Genomic DNA, 27,070 nt, shown 5'->3' on the forward strand with positions numbered 1-27,070 from the left:
TCACTGTTAAGAATAAAGAATATGTTAACGATTTTAATACATGTGTTTATGAAATGTGTTTACCTTTTCAGATCAACTGTTTTATTGTAGAACGGTTTGCAGGGCAGCCAGTAGACTTGATATTGGTTAAATTGGTATGAAAGAGTAAATCGGCATCAGAAATAATGTTGCTGTAAAAATGGAAATGTACTAAACTTCAAAATACTATGGTAATCGTAACAGTAGAACCTTTCCCGAATTACTTACAGGTGTACCAATGGCACATAAGCAATAAACAACGAGCTGCAAAATGATCAGAATATGGGAGAAAAAAGATTCTTGTGCTACTTTTTAGAGGGTCCGTAAATCAGATATCATGCCAGGTTTTGTAAGAGACACAATGCTTCAAATGCTAAAATATTATCATAAGAACGTTGTACACATTGACCACCCTCATTGTTCATCAGGCGTATCTTCGAGTGTTAGTATTGCTTTCTACGTTTAAAATACCACGGGGAAAAGAAAAGATAGGGTGGTTACTGCCAAGGAGATATTTCAGGAATTGTAATAAAAAATCAATGTTAAATTTTATACCTATTATAAGATTAATTTACTGAATGACACTCGTGCAATCTGTTTTAGTATTTCTGTTTAATTGATTGTATAAGAACCGCTTTTAAATCATTCGATATTGAAACAACAAACCTAAAAACCTACCGACCTAAAATAATCAACTTTGACAAATGTGATTATATCTAAATCACCATTCATACACAAAGACTTTGACAATCAGTTCTGTTTGCGTTGAAATGAAGTGTTATGCACGTCAATCAATAAGTACCAATTACATCTATTTATACACGAGGTACAATGACAATAGCCAAATCATCAAAATTGACACTTCAGTGCAATACTACAATTGCATTTAAATCTATCAATTTTCTAAACCATTTGCGAGACAATCATCATGAATCTATTGAAAAGAGTTAACACTTACATACTCACAGATATTCTATCTAAACACTTCGGTCGCGATTGTCTACAGACCAGATATTCTATCAGTATAAGTTTTATGATTATGTTTTACCCGATGAGGACGCTGCAATACTAAAATACATATGTGAGTATTGAATAAATACGTATGTGAGCATTGAATAGATACATAAGTGAGTACTTAATAAATACATATGTGAGCATTGAATCAATACATATGTGAGTATTTTATAAATACATATGTGAGTATTGAATTAATACATATGTGAGTATTTTATAAATACACATGTGAGTATTTTATAAATACACGTCGGAGTATTTAATAAATACATATATGAGTATTTTATAAATACTTATATGAGTAGTAAATAAATACATATGTGACTATTGAATAAATACATATGTGCGTATTTAATAAATACATATGTAGGTATTTAATAAATAAATATGTGAGTATTTAATAAATACATATGTGAGTATTTAATGAATACACATGTGAGTATTTAATAAATACATATGTGAGTATTTTATAAATACACATGTGAGTATTTAATAAATACATATGTGAGTATTTTATAAATACACAGGTGAGTATTTAATAAATACATATATGAGTATTGAATAAATACATATGTGAGTATTGAATTAATACATAGATGAGTATTTAATAAACACATATGTGAGTATTTTATAAATACATATGTGAGTATTTAATAAATACATATGTGAGTATTTTATAAATGCACATGTAAGTATTTTATGAATACACATGTGAGTATTTAATAAATACATATGTGAGTATTTAATAAATACATATGTGAGTATTGAATTAATACATATGTGAGTATCTAATAAATACATATGTGAGTATTCTATAAATACACATGTGAGTATTTTATAAATACACATGTGAGTATTTAATAAATACATATGTGAGTATTTTATGAATACATATATGAGTATTTAATAAATACATATGTGAGTATTTTATAAATACACATGTGAGTATTTAATAAATACATATGTGAGTATTTTATAAATACATATGTGAGTATTTAATAAATACATATGTGAGTATTTTATAAATACACATGTGAGTATTTAATAAATACATATATGAGTATTTTATAAATACTTATATGAGTAGTAAATAAATACATATGTGACTTGAATAAATACATATGTGAGTATTTAATAAATACATATGTAGGTATTTAATAAATAAATATGTGAGTATTTAATAAATACATATGTGAGTATTTTATTAATACACACGTGAGTATTTAATAAATACACATGTGAGTATTTAATAAATACATATGTGAGTATTTTATAAATACATATATGAATATTTAATAAATACATATGTGAGTATTTTATCAATACACATGTGAGTATTTAATAAATACATATGTGAGTATTTTATAAATACACAGGTGAGTATTTAATAAATACATATATGAGTATTTTATAATACATATATGAGTATTGAATAAATACATATGTGAGTATTGAATTAATACATAAGTGAGTATTTAATAAATACATATGAGAGTATTTTATAAATACATATGTGAGTATATTATAAATACATATGTGAGTATTTAATAAATACATATGTGAGTATTTTATAAATACACATGTAAGTATTTTATGAATACACATGTGAGTATTTAATAAATACATATGAGTATTTTATAAATACTTATATGAGTAGTGAATAAATACATATGTGAGTATTTAATAAATACACATGTGAGTATTTAATAAATACATATGTGAGTATTTTATAAATACATATGTGAGTATTGAATTAATACATATGTGAGTATTTAATAAATACATATGTGAGTATTTTATAAATACACATGTGAGTATTTTATAAATACACATGTCAGTATTTAATAAATACATATGTGAGTATTTTATAAATACATATATGAGTATTTAATAAATACATATGTGAGTATTTTATAAATACACATGTGAGTATTTAATAAATACATATGTGAGTATTTTATAAATACATATGTGAGTATTGAATTAATACATATGTGAGTATTTAATAAATACATATGTGAGTATTTTATAAATACACATGTGAGTATTTTATAAATACACATGTCAGTATTTAATAAATACATATGTGAGTATTTTATAAATACATATATGAGTATTTAATAAATACATATGTGAGTATTTTATAAATACACATGTGAGTATTTAATAAAACATATGTGAGTATTTTATAAATACATATGTGAGTATTTTATAAATACACATGTGAGTATTTTATCAATACACATGTGAGTATTTAATAAATTCATATGTGAGTATTTCATAAATGCATATATTTGTATTTAATAAATAAATATGTGAGTATTTTATAAATACACATGTGAGTATTTAATAAATACATATGTAAGTATTTTATAAATACACATGTGAATATTTAATAAATACATATGAGTATTTTATAAATACACATGTGAGTATTTAATAAATACATATGTGAGTATTTTATAAATACATATATGAGTATTTTATAAATACATATGTGAGTTTTTAATAAATACATATGCGGGTATTGAATAAATACATATGTGAGTATGAAGCAAATACATGTGTGAGCATTGAGCGAATGCATATATGTGTTTAAGCATATGTGTGTATTTTATGAATACTTATGTAAGTATTGAATAAATACATATGTGTGAGTATTAAACAAATACTTATATGAGTATTGGAAAATATCAGATACGTTCTGTGGAAAAGCTCATACAGTTAGAGGTTACAATATGTTTAACGGCGATCAACCAAGCGCTTACACAATCGAGAAATGGACCAAACTATTATTCGATTATTGATTTGTCGTTAAATTTTACTGCTTGTTGATTGGTCCTCTGTTATTACAGTTATTCATTAGGGGACAGATATATTGGATTAACTATTGATAGAGTGTTAATGACTTACTCTCCTGACAATGATATAATCATTGATTGTAGGTGCGATCTTTGTTTATACATACATACAAACCATACCAGAGACAATTTCAATCTGATTCATACAAAAAAAGTATAGCCCTATCCCTAACTAGACGTTAAACAAAAAAGCTTTTTAGAGTGACGTCCAGACAAAACAAAAACAATATCGATCCAATTGTTGCGAACAGTTTCCTGTCTCTTTGTCAGCGAGGGGTAAAACTAGTCTAAGAGAGTAACGTTCAGTCAAAACAAAAACAATATCAATGTATAGGGAACAACCAACCAATTGAAAAAATAGATTTTTGAAACAGCCCCTTGTAAAGTTGAGCCAAGGAAAAAATGTCTGGCAGCCACTGATTGGCCAGTATGTTATGAAGCGAGAAAATAGATATGTAGCCTGATAGGTTACTATCAATAAGAAATAGTGATATTAATTTCTTAAGTCCGATTGATATTTTCCCCAAAAGTTCAGGTAATAACAATTAACAGGTAAACATTTAAGATTTTTGAGAATTTTTACTGCGAAATTCACCCATTTTCAAAATGGCTACCCTGGAGAAAATTTGAGCTGAAGGACCCAACTTTTTTTTTGACTAGGTGTTATATCAGACCCTAAACTTTTGTTATAAACCATAATTGTCATACTGAATTCAAGAACTTGAATGAAATACTCCAAAACGTTAACACTAAAGTCTATGGGAAAACAATTGGTTGGTTGGTCTCTATTAGGTGCGAACAATCGGGTTTTAAAAAGTCAATATGTATATTGTACAGGTATTTTTCTACCTCTTTGTCAACCACAAGTATAATAAGCTTTAAGGAGTAATGTCCGATCAAAATAAAACGGAATAACATCGATCTGAATCGTGTGAAATATCAGATAATTAAAAAGAAATATGTATTAGCTTAGGATTTCCTGTCGTTTTTCATCCAGAAGTCAAATTTCTCCTTACAATTAAAAAATAAGAAACCAAAATGTTAATTAAAAAAACAAGCTAGCTAAAACCTAACACAAAAGACAGGTATCACTCACATGCATTTATACAGACAGCTGATCCGCTTGTTAATGTAACACATCTTTCGTTCGCTGCACATTGTTTGCTGGCGCACGGTCCAAGTTGTGTCTGCAATGTAAACGTTTCTTTTATTGTGTGTGTGGTTTACAACGCCTCTGTAAAAAGTACAGAGCTATCAAAATTTGATGAACATCAAATCCAACATAAAAATAATAGCATCCCCTAATCATATAGTTCGTGTAAAACTTGATAAGTAGATATGCACGAGAAAAACATGACGATTAAAAAGGCCGTTCGAACAGAGGTTCTGGGTACTATTTACTCGTAATGTATTGTAAGAGATAAACCTGAGTAATGAATAAATACATATAAGTAAAGAAAGAGGAATGTCGCATAGATAGATGACCGCTAATCCTGTTGTTGCTAAGCTGAGAGAAAACGTTTACAATAATGACACTTTTTAACCTTGTATAAAATATGTTTTCAACTGGATTGCGTGACATTGATGTCAAACTGTTTATTTCAAGAACATTTAAAATAGATCTTCTTCAACTTCAATATACCAAAACATAAACGTGGGGAGATATCGCTTATCCTCTATCTTCTTTAATTGGAATCCGGTAAATATCACTTGCCAATGATCAAAATGATACTCATTTATATAGTGGTCTTTCTCAGCAGGAGAGTACAGAAAGTTTGCTTAAAACAATGGAATTAAAGATTCCATTTTTATACGATCATGGGAAAAACAGATGAAATGACATTAATTTGGTGTAACTAAGTTACTAAGAACACTTAGAAGAAAGAACAGTTCTGTCAAAAAGGAAATCGTTCGTTATATCATTTGAAATAAAACATATCATATAGAAATTACTTACACAATAACGCCAACTATATTTGAGTTAATTTGAAATGTGTTTGTGCTCGCCAACCGATAATTTATTATTTCTAGAACTTACCGATACATCTATTGGAGAAGAAACTGCAGTTGGCTTCCTAACGAGTCCACAATATAGCAAATCTTTGTCAAACGTTATGTCCGCACAGTCTGCCGAAAGTTCACACTCTTTCCAACATTGGATATATCCACACGGCTGTACAACCTTGAATAATTCGCCATCATCAAAAACACGTTTTTCCCACTTCGTAGATAACTCACACTGGACCAACCCCACAAATACCATAAATATAAAATAAACAGTTATATATATTTCATAGAAATCGAAATCCATTTTGGATTAATTTTACATAAGGAATTGGTATATTAAAACACACATTATCAGAAAATGAATCACTAGGCCAAAATACCCGGTGAGGTATATAAAGTTATCCTCTTCATCAATATACGTATCGGTAGGTATTTGAAGGTATCCCCTTCGTCAGTACACGTATCGGTAGGTATTTGAAGGTATCCCCTTCGTCAGTACACGGTATTAGGTATATGTATTATGTCTCAGTGAGCAAGCGCAATCCGAGACGGCCTGAAGCACATAAACGATTATTGAATGTCAATATATATATCAACATTGTATGCCTGTGATTTAAACACAAATGCAGAAACAGAGCGTTTAAAGTAACGGGATACCAATATCAGGCGATGGATAAGCGTAATATTTTCCACATGACTGATTTCTACTCTAATAAAGATAATTATGTTTGATAGAGTGGTGTCTTTACAATACTATAATCACAACAATTTATAATACATAATTAACACATTAGGGAACCACGTGACCCTATTGTATTATCTATAATATGTCCACAGAAATCAATCCTCCACAGTACTTTATCACCTATTCCGATAACGTCGTCTAGGTAACGGAATGTTTCCATTTGCTTCCTTGCACTTGGATTTGTAATAATGCATCTTTAAACAATCTTCAGAAACACCAGACTCGAGAAAGTTTGGCTGAAATACAATGCTAAGATCGATGAATATATTTTTGAATTATCAATATCCAAAGTATTTCCATTTTGATTATATTATATATTTGTAGGCAGAATCAGAAGGATTACTGACAACATGCTTTTGATAACAAATTTCTTAAAAATTATTTTAAAATAATTCCAGAATAACATATTTCCTTGACAAAAAATCTATATGGCATTATTCCGGTAGGTTGTTCTACTGACTGGATTTGACGAAGGTTTAAAGATCAGTAAGAAAAAAAATCAGCAAATCTATCAATTCGGAATGAAACCGACATTGCTTGAAAAATACTATGTGTGTTTGCCATCGAGAAGAAAGACCTATACAAATATTGCTAACTTGGTGCATGTAGCTAGCTTTTAGATTTCAAGTTCTCTTTCAACTCTGCCCTAAGGATGTTGTTGACGACATTCACCATCATTAATAAAACAATAGCCCGTAATGTCATTGATCTGAAGCTATCGATTTGATAAATCTGAAATAAATCTTTACAACAATTTTTTTTTTATTTTTTTTTTATTTTTAGTAACATTTCTAATAATTATAAATAGTTGATATAGTGGTGTTGGCGAAGTGTTGATAACATATGAATACATATAATTGAAGCCGCTTAATATTATTTATGACGTATCAGTCTAAATATACTATCGATATGGAAACGAGATAGTCAAATGATTTCGAGTTCGCTTTCAACTCTGCCCTAAGGATGTTGTTGACGACATTCACCATCATGAATAAAACAATAGTCCGTAATATCATTGATCTGAAGCTATCGATTTGATAAAATCTGAAATAAATCTTTACAATAATTTTTCTAATAATTATACATACTTGATGTAGAAGTAGTAAACATTGTCTTTAGAATATATATGGACTATCATGGTGTACTTGATACACCAGATAACCGAACTCCCTCCAGATCAATATAGAATCGCTGTACGTTTATCGTTAGATATTTCATTACAGCAATATTAAATCTCTTGAACATAAATGCTGTCTCGATTATAGATATATGTATATAACACCTAGCTTAAATTATTGTTTTCTGAATCATAACAAGTCCCTCCAATTTAACTTTAAATTTTCGAGAATCGTGAATTATTAATCGTCGTCGTCGTCGTTGTCGTCGTCGTCGTCGTCGTCGTCGTTGTCGTTGTCGTCGTCGTCCTCGAAAAGGAATAAGAGCTTATATAACTTTGAACCGAACATAATACTAGGTCTGATATACTTCAAGGTACATAATACACCTTCACTATATAAATCCTATTAGTTAATATTCCAATTGAAGCAGAACTGTCGGTTATCATCGTGAAGCCCAATAATTTTAAAACTACACCAGCCGGTTATGATCAATATAATTATCAACTTTTCTCGCCTGAGAGTTCTCTAATTAACGGGAGAACTGCAAATCAGACGAATCAAATTCCACACATCGAACCAGTTTTGTATTTCAAGTGTTTGCTGTAATGTTTACTTTTATCATTTGAATACCAGAGTAAAGTGGAAGTATGACCCCTATGGAAATCGTAATCTAGATAAAGTTTCAACGTGGAATTCAGAACCGCTAGGTGAAGAATTCAAACTCCAAATGAATAACTATGCCTAGTTGACTTTTGTTAAACTATCCCACTATGAATCCCTGATCCCAATTATTAGTTAATATGAATATACGAAAGATACTAAAGAATGATACCACATCATGATTTTAATATACTTATAGATACAGCTAATGCCGGAGAACGAATGTAGAACTGCATCATACACTAATAGGTCTGACTGTCTCCACTCATGGTTCATACACTAAGAGGTCGAAGTGTCTCCAATGATAGCTTCTACACTAAGATATCTAATTGTATTCAAATAGACAAATAGGAAAACGAAAAGTATTGAACAATGAAGTATTTATCTAAAATAAAAGTATGAACAGTGACCTCTTTAATAACACATGCTTAAAGTGTTTGCAAAATGTAACTGACAAAACCACATTCTTATTTGTGTTCCTCTCTCAATCTTAATTATTAATTAATTTTGATTATTTTAGATATGAATAACGAATGAACGATGGCACTTGTATTAAAGGTATGTAAGAAATGCTGAAAGGTTACTCATCGCTCTTGGCCTTTGTGAGGAAGGTTAAAGTTTCTCTCCATTAATGGAGACATGTAGTCTCTTTGTTTGGCGGACAACAGTTTTAAGGTTACGTCTTAAGGACTGGATAGCCTGGTGTCAATATAATATGAACGGATGGGATGCGCTACCGTGTTCATGTATGATATTTGATGTGTTGGCAAGCGACCCCACCATTCGTATGTTGCGAGGAAGCCACAGCTCTAGCAAGCAAAAAGTGTCCATGTGTTTATGGATAATTCAAACTCTCTCAAATAATGTTCTTTTCCAGATTATTTAGTTATACTTTCTATTATATCATCAATACTTCAGAGACATATTTCAGATATCATTGATGTAGAACAAGTAAATGTTATTGTTAATCTTGGATCGAAACAAAGGAGAAAAACAGGTATAAATATCAAATGGCAGGAAATAAGAAGAAATTTTATCTTTGATCACTTTCGTTAAAAGAAACGTGTCTCTGAAAGTCATTGCTAATGAATGGATCTGCCTTATCCGTTCCGGTGATTTGTTGAATCAGGCCTAAGAATGGCATACTAAGTCTTGCTGAATTACATTATTAGGCCAAGGAATGGCGGACTAATTCATGCTGTATTACATTATTAGGTCTAAGAATGGCGTTATAAGTTATGCTGTGTTACTTTACTAGGTCTGCGGACTTTACCATGCAGTATTATATCATACCTAACATGGCCAGGATTCACCGTGGAATCAAGGCAATAATAAGGCCAGAGGTCCTCAAGGCTAAATATTCCCATTGTGGGACAAATTCCCATAATCTGGCATTTGTTCATTCCTGTAAGGAGCCACTGGGACACAATCCAGCAAATATCATTAGTATTTGATTATTCGACAAAACGCTAAAAACAGTTTAGGTGTGCCTGGAAAATGACGAGGACGCGTAAGAATCCTTGGAAAGGAAAACGAAATCGAAAAATCCTATGCAACACCAGATGATTTTCAAGAGTTCACTGCATTCTTTCAAGAGCTAGCAGACAACGGCGACTCAAAAGCCAGATGCTACAGTTTCCTCATCTTGCAGTTCGAGCTAAGAACAGGCTTCCTAACAACCGAGCATGTCATTAGCACACTTTTCTGTTTAGCAGGAAAAGTCCAATCATATCTTGTTGATGCTGTCAAAAAATGTCGCATTGTCATCAACATATGAAAAGAACGTGCAGACGTCAGTGTTCGTGAATAATTGAAAAAAATAAGTAATTATTTTGCTCTCAGAACAAAGAAATCACGCCAGACAGGATATTTATTCATTTTTTCCCGGGAGGTTCTAAAATGCATCGTACCTCCTGAAATCAATATTGGCGACTTAATTAATTATAAGTGAAGCTACGATCAACAACTTTACATTGATAACTGTATCGGGTTTTTTTTATCATGAATGACATTTTAAACAAACATAGGAGGCTACATAGACAGGCAGAACTATAACTAGCATTGCTATAGCGAGCAATAGAGGAAGTCGCACCAACACAAACAAGTTTACAGTACTATCTCGACCTCTTAAAATTGTTTATGGTGTCATGCCCCACCTACATGCCAAATCCAATTGAAATCGGGCAATATTTGAACTTCGACCAATCAGAGACAAGGAAATGGAGATAATGTCTTTAAAATGTTGAAGTGAACTGACGAAAGGGCCCGGTGTCCCAGGATAGACATACCAAATTTCATCAAAATCGGGCGATTTTCAATTTCGACCAATCAGACACCCATGTTTATAGGTTATTTTGAATCGGAAGTCGTTAAGTCGGTTTTGTTTCGTTTTGTTTTGTTTTGTTTTGTGTTGTTGTTGTTGTTGTTGTTGTTGTTGTTGTTGTTGTTTGTTTGGTTTATTTTTGTTGAAAAATAGCACGGCCACTTAATCATCTTCTGCACAATGTTTTAGTTTTCTATTTTCCATGAAAAGAATAAAAATTATTACTTGATATTATTTCGACCAATGTCTGCAGCCATCTTTGATGTTCGACAAATAGACATCATACTGAGGATGTACATGTGTGCAAAAATTGATAAAAATCCAGTCGCGGAAAAAAGCGTCGGGTGGCAGAATAAAGCAATAAGAATAATAAGAAAGAAACGGAATAATAGCAAGAAATCCTCCGACTTTGCCGTGATTAATTTCAAGTCCAGACAATTTTTGTCCCACTTAAGCTTATACGTAAACTCTAATCTTCCCTTGATAAAACTTTGCGGTGCCATTGATTCTTAACCGCGGTGACGTTTCTCTTGTTACATGACTTAAGTTCGATACGTTTTTCGATTTGTATCAATAATGTTTTTCGATATATGTCATTGATTTAAAATATGTAATTTATTTCAACAATATCAAAAAAAAAACATCCAACTGACATCTTCCGACTAATAGGTGAATATTTAATACGTATACTCTGATGTTGAACATATATAATAGTTTGTTATTTTCTTTTCATATACACGCGGAAATAAACCATGAAAAGGATTATTTTCTTCTCGTTACAATTCAAAGACTATTTTCGGTATAAGTATACAATAGCCTCACCCCTTTCATGTACTTTACTACTTCTTTAAATAATTAAACAAAAACTATATATTTAAAGAAACACTTGTTAGGTTTATTTATTCAATAATTGTTGTTGGAGTCAGCCAATTTTCGAGTAAATCGTAATAATTTATATATATTGCGCAATCCGCTCTCACTTCCATAGAACCAGGACAGTATAAGCTATTAAATTAAGCGAAAAACAAGTCTGCTCCAAATACTGCATTACGTCATTCACTACAGTGACTTTCGGTATGGGTTTGACAAAAGTAACATTTTGTATTCAACATAAGGCTAACTTAGAGCTTCGAGCTTCTTTTCTATAGTTGGCGTTGATTTGAAACATTTAAACTTTAAACTTTAATTTAAACTTATTGATATTTTGTGAGAATAATTTTTGAGGATAAAAAGTTTTTATGTTTTTTATATGAACTATAATACCGTCGTTCTCGTTCATGTTTGATTGAAAAAGAAAAAAAAACGATTTGAAAATCCATTATATAGCTCACAATACATAGGATTATATCCCTAATATATATGCATATATATATATATTCAACACAGTAAAACTCCGACAGGAAATTTTTAAGCAATCTTTAACCTTCGGATCAACAACACATAGTGCATATGATACATTGTGTTAATAATTAGATCAAATAACATAGTAACACAAATGACAACGGAAGACAATTTTTATGACTCGTACTCTCACCGGGTCTCGAACTCACAATTTACAACACCGAATCACCTAGCTAGAAATTCCAGCAGCTTATACCACTAATCTACGTTCATAAAAATTGCAGTGACAAAGATAAGATCATATGAATACTGGGATCGCAATGTAACTACATACATGGATGCGAATTATACACTTATAACATATCAAACACAGTACAACTACGACAGAAAATTCAAATATGTAACCTTCGTTACATATAGTGCATCTAATACATTGAATTAATGATAAGATGTGTATGTTTGGGGAGGGGGTTGAGAGGTCTTGTGTGTACGCATGTGGGTTAATGTTGCATATATAATTAAAAAGAACTAAAATCGTTAATTTTTTTAATAAATGCATTATTTTACAATTTCTCCGTCAGTTCAGTTTGTTTCCTTGACTGGATTTTAATGTTAGATGTCCAACGTCCTTATCGGGATGTTTTCGTCAGTCCTCGTGTTGTCGCGTGGTCACGTGACCGGCACGAAGGACTACACTTGGTCGGTAAATATGGCCAGAGCACCCAACTAACGTATTTTGCCGTACAAACAAACGTGATACACTTGTTTGTCGTACTAAGAAACCGAGAAAAAGTGCTGTACATTCTTCTATTTATTCACGTACAGTTACATAACGGCGTTATAAACTGGCATTAATTGACGAATTGCCGATTAATTGACTCCTTTTTTAATAATTTTGACGATGTTTGTCATTTTCGTAAGAATGTACAGCACTTTTCTTTGTTCTCGTACAATTACCTTCACGCTCTTGTCTGTTTCATAAGTATTAAGTTTGGGTAGTAGGGTGCTCTAGGACGATTTATAGAGTAAGTGTTAATGTTCACGCTTCAATATTGGAACTCTTCAATGTTTTAAGTATCGAAATCGGCATATAGAAACGAACAAACATTGATAGACGAATGCAATGCATCGTAATTAATTCAATTAATATATTTACAGATGATTTCCAAAGACATAATGTATAGTTAGAAGTTTTCGGTTGTACGAACAAGTTTGTAGATTCGACACTGTGGTAAAACCATCGTCCTCGTCGTTGCCATGACAGCCGATCTAAGCCGCGATCACGAATGCACTGATAAAGTGAAAGTTGAAGTCTGTTGCGCAATATGCCGTTTTTTCTTAAAACTACATTCACAACTCATATGGATTGAGGTTGTTTTACCATACCTGATCAATTGAAATAAAAGAAAACTAACAAAAACACTAAAAAACACAGAATGAAGCTTTCCAGTCAGGCAGTGAAGACACAACGCGGGATCTGTAAACAATGAGACGTCATCGGAATGTACAAGTTGCAACAATGTACAACAATGTATATTTTACATGAATACACTAATGAGCAACGAAATGGGACGCAACATTAACCCACATGCGTACCTGCGTGCCTGCGCGCGCGTGTGTGTGTAAAACAACATTAGCAAAACAAAACGCGATAGTTCTAAGTCTGTGAAAATTCAGATGGAACCAATCTTAGATCTTTGGAAAACAAACATAAAGGATGTAATGGACAATTGTAAAATTTAAACCGATATCTTTACAATAATAATGTATACGTCCATGCTTACTTATATTACATCTATCTTAACCGACTCCTACTTACTCGAAATAAATCAAGAAAACAAGTGTAGAATATTTTATAGGCATTCATCCAAATTCTATTTTCTTTCAAGTGTCCATTAGAGACGGCATCGGAGATTTTACGTGTAAAAAAGGAGCCGGAAGATGGGAGATAACTCGTACATGTATAACCATAATTGTGATATCACGTTATAAAATGGCTGCCTTGGCTACATTCAGAGACATAAATTAAGTTATATAAGTCCCTGCTACAACGTTGAAGATTTTTTACAAGTCCAAAATATAACGCTTTGTCGGCTCTTCTTTAATATCCCTACAATTTAAGCCCAATGGCACCAGTAGAACTAAAGAAGTTTAAAAAGTGGGTTTTTTTCATGATGAGGGTTGGAGGTTTTTGTCTTGACTGTAATTAAGGTAGGGGATGGGTAATAAAAAGTGGATTTTTTCATGATGGCTGCCATCTTGGATTTCGGACCGAACCAAAAAAATAACACTTTTTCAGAACCATCTCAGGACCTGTTAAGTCAGGCCTGATTCTCACGGATGGAATTTGAAAAGAATTTTGAAATAAATGTTGTTCAGGAAAACAATGATTGCGCAATCATGTTACAAATTGTTGCCGAAGAAAGCTGCGATGTTGAAGTATTTGAATCTGAGAAATAACAACACTTCGTCGGCTATTGTTCTTTAACATTCCTACCAATGTTCAGCTCAATTACCCCAGTGGAACGTGAGAAAAAGTTTAAAATGTGTTTTTCAAGATAGCGACCAGCTTGGATTTTGGACCGACCGGTAATACAACAACAATTGGTTAGGACTATCTCAGGATCATTTTAGGCGAGACTGAGCTAAATCTCACTGGTTGAACTTGAGAAGTTTAACATTTAAATCGTCTGCATTATCGGCAATTCCGAAAGATCAAAGGAAATATTCAAAATGGCGAACCACGTTAACGGAAAAATAATTTGGATGACCAACTGCATCGGTACATTTTCTAAAAATAATGAAACTTTGTCCTCCATTGAGTTTTTTCAATTATCTATATTTTGTATCAATATGAAAATTAAAAATTCAGATAAATACATTTACTATAAATTCTATTATTGTATTGTTTATGGACAATTTATGGTTTACGATTAGAAGCTGTTTGAATTTCATTTTGAAAATGTCCCAAGGCCAATTACACACTATATAACTTATGAGCATATCTGTTTCTGTTAAAGAATGCAATGCATCATATACCGAAACAAACATTTGTGAAAAAACAAGGATGGATAGTATTGCAACAGCAATACGAAGTCCCCCTGCCTGAACCAGGAGTGCGCCTATTTATTTTCCATTTTTTAAGCTACGTGTTATGCTGATCACGTAGTTTCGTTAAAATCGGAGGAGTACTTTAGAATTGTCCGGACACGCCTCAACCAATGAGAAGTCGTCGGCTATTTTGAAAATTGGTTTTTCGAAAAAAAAAAGAAAAAAAAAATGTAGGATGCACAACTACATGTTATACTGATCATGAATTCCAAGTTTCGTTAAAATCGGAGTAGTACTTTAGGAGGAGTTGTCCGGACAACCCACAACCAATGAGAAGCCAGCATCCATTTTGAAAAATGGACTTTTGAAAAAAAAAAAAAGGTAAGATGCACAACTACATGTTATACTGATCATGTATACAAAGTTTCATTAAAATCGGAGTAGCACTTTAGGAGGAGTTGTCCGGACAAGTCTCAACCAATGAGAAGTCGGCGGCCATTTTGAAAATTGGTTTTTCGAGAAAAAAAATGTGGGATGCACAACTACATGTTATACTGATCATGTATACCAAGTTTCGTAAAAATCGGAGTTGTACTTTAGAAGGAGTTGTCCGGACAACTATTGCGTGACAGACAGACAGACAGACGGACGGACCTATAGTCCCCCCGTTTTTCAAACGGCAGGGGACTAATAATTTTGAGAACCTCCAAACTCCGCCATTCCCGAACCCTCGACCCCACCCCAAACTTAAACCGCCCAGCACGATATACACAAGTGGTTTTTGTTGATAAATATTATTTAACATGGAGACCTATTTTTGTCCGTGTTTTTTTGTCTCATCATTCTTTACATGTCCACCGCCATTTTCTTTTCGATTATATTCTGTGACGAGCATTCATATCTATTGGGTAATGTATCTTTGACATACATATGAAGCCGTCAATGAACAATCAACAGCTCTCCATTTGCCTTCGTTAGTCACGCCCAAACATTCATCGGAGTTTGCCGGGGGTGCGCCACTGTACCAAAAAGAGTTTAGAAGAATCATATGATCGTTCTCGATCCAAGTCCAAGTGCCCTCTTCATTCAGGTCGTTTCCGCCAGTCCAAAACACTGATAAGAGAAATTATCATATAAAAGCATCCTTTAACCTCTTTTTTATCAAAATCGAGTCTTACACCGATTTCTAAATGTAAAAACTTATTTTTCGGGTTATGACAAATTTTATACAATGAATTAAATTTCTAATCCCCACATGACTATTGTCCGTTATATATTGATACAATTTTTTTCTACCTTTAGGGTAGGACAGAAAAAATCTCTTACCCAAGGAGTTGTCATCTAACCAGAGGCTATGTAAAAAAGAATATCACTCCGAGGGTTGGAGGTTTCTGTCTTGATCTTCAAGGTAGAGGATGGGTAATTTCTCCCATATTACCATGTGGGATACCATTGCTTAACTGAGTGTCTCCTTGAAAACAAACATACTACATTCAAGGTGTATGGTGTTTTATATACTTACCACTTGCCGTTGTTACGGTAAGTAGAAAACGGTTAACGTCATCAGTATCAATCGTTACTAAACTTCCACCCGACAGTCGGCACTGATCCTGAAATTGATTAGTCAAAACTATTGGTATTTTTAATTTCGAGGGAAAATGATATATATATATATGGGCAAAGAAGTAATTCAAACAGTGTGAACAATAAGGCTTGTTAAATTTTCGAGGCAATCCGCCCCTTTATCAAAACACAAAAAATTACAAATACAAATACATAATATATAAATAGTCTAGCTGTTCTGCTACAGGCCAACTTTGCTCAAAATCTCTTTATCTATGCAAAAGAAGAAACACGTTATAGAAAATCCTCTATTTTACGTATTTACCTCTTTATTCTTCTTCTGTTGGAACCAATCTACTAGCCCAGGAAGTGCACTACCATCTAGGCGACCCATCATCTATACAAAATTTATCCCCGTTTGGAAAGGATGTACTAGACTGAATTTGGCGGAAATGTCCTCGTCACTACAGAAGAAGCATTTTACCCTGTTCCAGGCCCACATAGCTTCCCCAATGAGAGTTGGACCCACTTTTTATACAAAAAAAAGTTTTATTGAAATAATTCAACGGCTTTCAAACCTAAGTCTGTATTTGGGACACGCAGTGGTGACATCCAATTTCAAAATGTGAAAATTTATGAGATATGGGCGAAGAACTATGGGTTCGACAGAATTGGATTCTGATGAAAAGACTTTAAAAGGAGATTAGAAAGGAGATTATACATAAAACACTATACCGATAACAATATATGAGGCGTGAAGCAATGGGGTAATTAGCATGCTAGCAGTGGTAATGACTGTAATAGGAAAGTAAACAGTGTGTCTCTATCGGAGATAAAACCCGTCATCCAGGGCTTGACAGTCCGCTGATCTAGCTGGAGGAGAATTCCATTAACTCGAAGTAATAAGGCTTTATACAATATAATGATATAATCTAAACATGACGGAATATTTTTATCGAAGTATAAGCTGTACGAGTGAATAAGGCCTTTCTGTTAAGCCTGGAAAACGCTATTTTACCCTTACCATAGTGTAATTGAAAAAATCAGTACAGCCATAAATTTTAATATTTGTCACTGTATCATAATAAGCATTATTGTCTCGTATTGTTTATTACTCTATATAATGCACTGTTTAAATATGTTTATCCTCTGAATTGCCGCATACATGTAATGTTGTGTCTGTTTAACTGCATCTTAATGTATGTTATTGTATAATACATTTTGCATTATAATGTGGGACATTGTAAAATTATAGTGTTATATTATATTCTAACACGATTCGTTTGCAACGCGTGTTTTGATTGGTTACGGACCATGTTCTAATCTGCGATTGAACCATGATCAATCGTGCTTAGTCACGCCCCGTTTCTAATCAAAGCAATAAGGCATCAAGTTCGCCTCCGCAACATTTATGAATGATGACTCATGTTGTTGGAATGAAATCAAAAAGGATGGATTAGTTGAATATATTAAACAAAAAAAGTAAATATTGCTATTACCATCATTTATTGATTAAAACGTTCATTTTGTCCGTGAGTAGGAATCTAGCCAAGCATAATCAGTAATGCAATGGAACATTGAAGTGCACACAATTTCACAATACGGTTGGGCCTATGTAACACATCAACACTGATTTTGTAAAAACCTGCATATCGCTATGCATAGCAGTTAGCCGTAGTATTTGACATTGTATGATATTGCTGTGTCGTAGTATTTGACATTGTATGATATTGTTGTGTCGTAGTATTTGACATTGTATGATATTGTTGTGTCGTAGTATTTGACATTGTATAGTATTGTGTATCATTATATTTGATCATATTGCTGTATCATAATTATGACATTGTATAATATTGCTGTGTCGTAGTATTTGACATTGTATAGTATTGTGTATGATATTGTATGACATTTTACCATACGATATATGTCGTGTTACATTATCGGTATATAACGGTACACATTCTATCTTATCGTAAGGGAAGTAGAAAAATATTTTATAAAACAACAATGTATAATACAAATATCAAAAGATGCAAAATGAGTGGTGTAGAATAAACAGGTATGACGTGGTCAACAATGTTATATTGTGCTAGATAATTGAACAGGTCTTGTGCCGGGTAAGCTATAGTGTACAGATCGAATGTAAAAAGCTGAGAGTGGACAACACAAATACATAAATCACTCACCCGTCCGACAGTCCAACTGGCCTGGGGACTACCTTCGAAGAAGCATCGGTTTTGGAAATATTTTCCCTCACATTTCACTGTAAAAAGATAAAGCATGCGTTTTTTTAAACTTATCTATCTAAAACTTGTGTACACTTCCAGATCGATCCACAGTTCTACTGGACAGCAGTTTCAGTAAATTGAAGTATGGTAAAATCGATATGAAAGAAATCAACATAAAAAGTACAGCTGTGAAAATGGAATTGTATTAAAAATTCAAAACAATATGGTAATTATAACGGAAGTAAATTCCCCGTATTACTTGTACCAATGGTGCATAAAAAAACAACGAGATTCCAAAACGATCAGGGAAAGAAAGATTTGTATGCTATTTCTTAAAAATCTAATGGATTCGTGGATCAGATATCGTGCCATGAAGATAAACCTGTCAGTGTCAGATTTTCTAGGGACGAAATGCTTACAAATGACGCAAGGTTTCATCCCACAATCATTTTTTAAACGAGAGAAAGTTTTACAGATTGACCACTCTCATTGTTCATCAGACATATGTCCGTATGCCTTTTTATTGTTTCCTATAATCGATATATCTTGGAGAAAAGACTGTGCTAAGAAGTACATGTACACTAGGTGCTGCAGTACAGCAGTGTCTCGCCAGTTATCAATACTGCGCAACGATTCGATTTGATTAAATTACACACTGAGCTACTTAAGTTAGAAGTCAGTCGCCCATAACACTGTTTGTCGCTGCATTCTTTTAGAGCAATATGGTGAACATGAGACGACCATTTCCCGTTAAGTTGGGCGTCTCAGAGCCACAGGTAGATAGGTGAGTGTCACAGGAGAGGACGCCCGCACATTGCGTCGCGACGTCCAGATAGAGGCATACGTCTCTCGCACCTCCGTAATCGATTTCAGACAGCGACGGAGACGGCATGTCAAGTTGTCGGTACATATGGTTGGATCCTTGTGTCCAAGACCTACTGTTAGGAATCGGTTGTGAGAGTTTCATTTATGGCCACAATGTCCCTATGTTGGTCCATCACTTACTCAGAGGCGACACCAACGTCGAATGCAGTGGCTGCTTGCGTATACACCTAATCGCTTTTGGCCCATTGGAAATCTTGCTCACTGACGAGTCCCGCTTTACGCTTAACAGGGCAGATGGACAACAACGTGTCTTTGGACGTCGTGGTGAGAGATATTCTGACGCTTGCGAAACAGGAAGTGACAACTTCGACGGAGGGTCTGTAATGGTATGGGCAGAGATATCTAAAGGCATGAAAACGCCTCTCGTGGTTATCTATAGTAATCTTACAGTTGTAGGATATCTGGATCAGGTCTTGAGACCACACCTTCTTCCTCTGATCTATCAACGTAACCTTAGGTTGCAGCAGGACATCCCGAGTCCAGATAAGCCCCCAATTGAACATTTATTGGACGGGATAGACAGGAGGGTTAGGAAGCCCGTCAATATCCCATATTCTGCCACTCAACTCACGCAGCTCTTTATTCAGGAATGGAAAAACATCCCTCAAAGGGCAATAAACACCTTAAGAGCAGCGACTGATGTCTGGGGTTGGCACACAGGCTACTGATTTTGACCAGGAAACGGTGTAGGGTACCCTTGTTTTAACGGTATTTATCTAAACACCGTTTGTGATGGACAACAGAAATCATCAAATGTATTCAGTAAAGATGAAATAATTGAGAAACCGACACCGTGAACACATACAATGAATTAAAACAAAATAACGTAAAATGATAACCATCGAAAATAAACATGCTATTCTTTTTTCGATAGTATATAGTGTATTTGTACACGAGGCAATACTACAATTGTGTGTGTGTTTTTAAATCTTTCAATTTTCTAAACCATTTGCAAGATAGACAATCATGAAGAAGTTATTGAAAACAATTACATGCATACAGACCTCAACTTTTTGGTCGCGATGGTCTATAGACAAAATATTTTATAATCATACGTAATATAACTCTGTTTTACCGGATAAAGGCATTGTATTATTAAAATACATATGTAAGTATTAAACAATTACATATGAGTACTGAATAAATAGATATATGAGCGTTGAATAAATACATATGTGTGAGAACTAGATCAATACATATGTATGAGTGTATCGAAATTACTAACGCGAGTATTGAATAAGTATATATGTGAGAGTATTAATTAAATACATATGTGAGTATTGAATAAATACATATGTGTGAGTGTATACAACAAATATATACAGTGTATGTGTTGTAAAATCGAGTGGTGTAACATGGCAGGATTGAGTTATCGTATCTGTATGACGATGTTGTCAGACGGAACAGCAACGACAGGAATAAACGTCTGTATTGCTCTGAGGTCTAACCGATAACTGAGGGCTAAAACATAGGTAATATAAAGGAACGAGGCCTTCCGGAGGACAACTACCCGGAATCCTCGGAACCGGACCTACAATACAATGCTGTTTCACAACATTCCTCCCTGTTTACTAAGAGTGCGATACGTTATTAAAGACAAAAGGTTAGCATGAATTCTATACAATAAAACTACAGTACTACATGGTAAAGTATACTTGCACTCTGAGGAGGCTACTGAGAGCTGACCATAGCAGATGATAACATCGTGTCGTATTTAAAGTGTATATAAAAAAACTATGATTCATCACAGCTAAACTCTTAAAAAACAGCTAGTAACAGTAGGCCTAGTCCAAGTAATGTTGTCAAACCTACAAAATATATGTTTGTTCAAAAACTTGAACTTGATCACAGTACTTGTATCTAAAAAGATAACATTTGTCAATATCAACTAAAATATAAGATTTTCTAAAACCGGGACTATGTACAGCAAGTTCCCACCAGTCATGTTTTTGAAACCTAGTACAAAGTTGTGTACTGCATTGTAACTATTGTACATGGCGGGTACTACTGGAAAATATAGAATTGGCATTGGTGGAGGAGGCGGAGTGGTTGGTACATGTACTTGATAGGGAACATATGGAGGTGGCGATGAAAGTGGTTGCGGTGGAAAGCCCGGTACACCTTGATGAGGGATATATGGCGGTGGTGGTAGAGGAAAGGAGCTGGCATTAGCATCAGACTTTAGGCAGCTTCTTTGATCAGGAGAATGATGCTGATAAGGATGTTGATGAGTTGGATGTTTTTGCCGATTTTGACGATAATCATGCCGAGTTTGACGTACATCACACATGTTACTTTTCTGGTCTTGTAAAGATATGTTCGCCGGCAAATTTATCTGGATCTTCTTTTTCCTGTAGACTTTTCTTCTCCTCCTCCTTTTTTTCTTTGCTTTTATGGCATTGTCCAAAGCGCTCTCGATACTTTGTATGTTGTTGTTCTGTGTCTGAATAGATTCATCTTCCCTTCGCACCTTTGCTTCAACTATCTCATCTTTGTGTTCCCCTGTGGTGTCTTTCTCGCTCTCGCTGCCTGTCCCAGTTGGTACACTTTCTCTCAACAACCTATACTCTTGAACGATTGCAATCGCCTCCTCTACTGATTTGGCCAATTCGTTGTCCACAACTGTATAGTAGTCTTCCTCTTCCATCACAGTTTTGAGGAACATGTCTATAGCTGTACGTTTGATGCTATCCTCCCCACACTTCCAATATACAGCTTTAGCTAAATTTGTGATCCTATCAGCGTAACCATCAAGTGATTCACTGGAATCTTTTGAAACAAGGTACAGCTCTTTTCTACATATAGTCACAAGTTCAACATAAGTGAACGAATGCATATTTACAACGATAATCAGAGAACCAAGTTAAGTTCTGAGTATCCCTAGCTACAGATTATACTACACACACTAAATGAACATTTACAGAACAGTATAAGAACTCAGATAAACGTGCACATCAGAGTATCTGACATTGCACAATACCTGATTACAAATATTTACAACACGTGGGCAAAATTCAGATAGCCATGCACGTTGGATATTCCGACATTACACAGTATCCGATTACAATAATGAAAAAAGACCAACAATTTACAATACAAGTACAGGTATCAGAAAACTACACACGCAAGAAAATCCGACAGTGTATGATATCCGATGATGAGTCTTAATATGAACAAATTTAAGTACAGAGAAAACATGTCAAGAGTTATTGCTGGGCACAAAGTCACATATAATCATACTACTTTTGCATAACGGCTGATGAGATTACCCCACCTAACCACATACACAAAAGCTAAACGCGTATTGAATTCAAATATGGCGCCTCGTTCCGTCCGTGAACACAATATAAGTGTATTTGATATGTGAATTGGACAACATAGTATCAGCCTCCTCCCGCCTAAAAACATGCAGGCGAATGTATCATACAAAACGTAAGCTGACACAGCAAAGCGTACAAAATAATTAAAAAGAAATCACAGAAAAAATGTTTAGAATACCTGTGTGACAAAAATGGATTAAATAATCCAATGTAATGAAGTTAATATTCACAAAAAAGCAACTTCAGTAGACAACTAGCGTTAGCGATTCGAAGCATCCGAGTCGACAATAAAGCTAGCTGAAACAAGAAGTTCTTTTGGAAAATGTATAAAATATGTACACTAAATGACACAGGTAAACTGTACAATGAAATGAATAATAAATGCACAGAGTAAAGTGACCATTCAATTCAAACAAGTGGCAAGGCATAAGCTAGTACCAACGAGCGATTATCCAGTGAAAACAGCTCACGTACCGAACCACAGGTAAACTGATCAGGTATAGGTCCTATATGTACACAAAGGAATTTGTACAATCTACATTATTCTCAAAAAATCAAAACTGAAAAATCATACAAAGTAATTACAATGGTCACAGAAGGACATTTCAACCGGAAACAGAACTGTACAAAGCCGGGAAACATCAAAAATGTTCATACTGCGAAAGCTATAATGGGAAAACTAAACAATGATTCCCACAGAAAACATATACAAAATCTATCACACCTCACTCGATTTCCGAGGGTTCAGGCATATAAAATCCCGATTCTGACACCAATGTTGTGAAATCGAGTGGTGTAACATGGCAGGATTGAGTTATCGTATCTGTATGACGATGTTGTCAGACGGAACAGCAACGACAGGAATAAACGTCTGTATTGCTCTGAGGTCTAACCGATAACTGAGGGCTAAAACATAGGTAATATAAAGGAACGAGGCCTTCCGGAGGACAACTACCCGGAATCCTCGGAACCGGACCTACAATACAATGCTGTTTCACAACATATGTGTAAGTGCATTACTTATGTGAGTATTAGAAAGCATTATTTGATTAACGGTTGATCAACCAAGCGCTGATACAATCGATAAATGGACCAAAATATTATTCGATCATTGAATTGTAGTTAATGTTTTACCCTTGGTTGATTGGCCCCCTCCTAGAACAGGTATATTGGATTAACTATTGATACAGTGTTAATGGTTTGCTATCCTGACAATGACATAATGATTGACTGCAGATCTTTGTTTACACACACCTGGATACCATACCAGAGACAATATCGATCTGATTCGTGCAAAGATGAGATGAGACAACATATAATTTCATTTTCCTTTCTGCTTACAAGCAGTAAAATTTGTATTTGGGAGTGACGCCCAGTTTAAATCAAAGCAATATATATCTAATAGTTGCGGACAATCAGGTATTAAAAGAAAAATACTAAACAGTATATGTATATTCCAAACTCTTTGTCAGCTAGAAATTAACCTAGGTTTTTTTTAAGTAATTCTTAGTTAAAAGAAAAACAATATCAATCTAATTGGTGTGAACAAACAGATATTAAAAAGAAAATATGTACATTGTATTAGTATTTCCAATCTTTTTTCAGGTACAAGTACAATTAGTTTTTGAGAGTAACGTCCAGCCAAAACAAAAACTAATAACATCAATCTGATAAATGTGAATTATCAGGTATCAAAATGAAATATGGATCAGTATTTCTTGTTCAAATGGAATTCAAATTTCTTTATCTAAACAAAACAAACAAACATACTTAAAACTAACACAAAAGACGGATATAACTTACATGCATTTATACAAACAGCTGATCCGCTTGTTAATGTAACACATCTTTCCTTCGCTGCACATTGCTTACTGGCGCAAGGTCCAAGTTGTGTCTGCAATGTAAACGTTTCTCTTATTGTGTGTGGTTTACAACTCTTCTGTATAAAGCATTCTTTGTGTGGTTTACAAATCTTCTGTATAAAGTATGTTTGTGTGGTTTACAACGCTTCTGTATAAAGTACTATGCTATCAATTATACTGTTCAATTTAAACAACCTGAACATAAAAACTAAGAAAAAAATGGTATCTCCTAATTATGTAGTTCGTGTGAAACTTTATAAGTGAATATGCACTAGCAAAACATGAACATTCAAAAAGCCGTTGCAACAGTGGCTCTATATACTGTTTTACTGTATACTCGTACCGTTTTCAAGGAAAGTTGTTTAACCCGAATAAAAAAAATATTTATTTATTAAGAAAGAAATTAACATGTCCAACAACGCCTTTTAACTGTATTTTAAGTCAGCGGACCACGATCGCAAAAATAACATTTTTTTCTTTTTACCTTATATTAAATACGTTTTCAAACGGATAGCAGATTACGGATTGATGTCAATTAGTTTATTTCAAGAAAATTTGGAATAAAGCTTCTTCAACTGCAATGAACCTAACACTTGGAGATTTGCTCGTTGATCATTTAATGGAATCAGGTAGGTGTCACTTGTCCGTGATCAAAAGCATACTCATTTATTCACTGGTCTTTCTCAGCAGATGATTACACAAGGTTTGCTTTAACACAATTGAATGAAAAGTAAAGAATGCATTTTATACGACCTTGTGAAAATAGACTAAATGTTATTGATTTTGGTGCAACTGGTTTACTTTTGACAAAGGAATAAGGACTAAGTAAAGCCATCTAAATAAATCAGTTCACATTCAAATTAAGATCTCTTCCTCTACCTTTGCAACATGGCCTACTATATGTCTTAATGGTATATATTCTAGTCTGAATTATGTTTATACTCGCCAAGAGATAATTACTTAATTCTAGAACTTACCGATAAATCTATAGGAGGAGAAACTGAAGTTGACTTCCTAACAAGTCCACAATATAACAAATCTTGGTCAAACGCAATGTCCGCGCAGTCTGTCGAAAGTTCACACTCTTTCCAACATTGGATATATCCGCACGGCTGTACAACCTTAAATAGTTCACCATCATCAAAAACACGTTTTTCCAACTTCGAAGATAACTCACACTGGGTCAAACCCACAAATACCATGGATATGAAATAAACAGTTATATATGTTCCAAAGAAATTGAAATCCATTTTTGTTATTTTTGTTACAAAAGGAATTGGAATATTGAAACACACATTATCAGACGAACCATTACGCAATACGACCCGAGGAGATCTAAGTATCGTAATCGGTCTGTGTCAGCGAGTTGGCGCAATCCGAGACGGCCTGAAGCACGTGAAGGATTATTGAATGCCCATATATTTATCAACATTGGCGCCTGTGATTTAAAGAAAACTGAAGAACCTGGGCGTATTCAGAATGCCAGTATCAGCTAATGAAGAAGCGTTATTTATTTGTTTACAATACTATTGTCACAACAAATTTATAATACATAAGTATTGCATTATTAAATATGTCTACAAAAATCAATCATCCACAGAAATCAATCACCTATTCCATGATCGTCGTCTAGATAACGTAATGATTTCATTTGCTTCCTTGGCCTTAAACATCACGACATGTGATATGTGATATTGTATCTCTAAATAATCTTCAGAAAGATCACACTCTAAAATGTTTGATGCTAAGATCGATTGATATATCTTTACATTATCGTTATCCAAAGTATTTCCATTTTCATTCTAATATATTATCAAGCACAATAAGCAAGATTACTGACAACATGCTTTTGATAAAAGAGTTTTTGAAATCATTCACGAACAACATATTTCCTTCACAAAAATGTATGACATACTTTCGGTACGTTACTTTATCATCGTGATTTAACGAGGCTTTAGGGTTCACTAAGAATAGAGTATCAGCGAATCTATGAAGTCGAAAGGACATTGCGGAAAAACCCGTGTATTTATTACTAAGAAGAAAGACCCATACAAAGTTTGCTTATTCAGGCGTA

At 33.7% G+C, this 27,070-nt stretch overlaps 1 protein-coding gene across 1 annotated transcript; it reads right to left on the reverse strand.

Annotated features, from left to right (window-relative positions):
- Window positions 1-15,838: 15,838 nt before the first annotated feature.
- LOC117322075 (perlucin-like protein) lies at window positions 15,839-26,348 on the reverse strand. The gene is made up of 5 exons (XM_033876816.1): window positions 25,974-26,348; window positions 24,938-25,028; window positions 18,888-18,964; window positions 16,661-16,748; window positions 15,839-16,251 (listed from the first exon to the last, which is right to left on the reverse strand). The coding sequence occupies exons 1-5, from the start codon at window positions 26,244-26,246 to the stop codon at window positions 16,040-16,042; spliced, it is 741 nt and encodes a 246-aa protein (XP_033732707.1). The 5' UTR covers window positions 26,247-26,348; the 3' UTR covers window positions 15,839-16,039.
- Window positions 26,349-27,070: the final 722 nt, after the last annotated feature.

This window comes from Pecten maximus, chromosome 2 (assembly GCF_902652985.1).
Source record: "Pecten maximus chromosome 2, xPecMax1.1, whole genome shotgun sequence".
Lineage (NCBI taxonomy): Eukaryota > Metazoa > Mollusca > Bivalvia > Pectinida > Pectinidae > Pecten > Pecten maximus.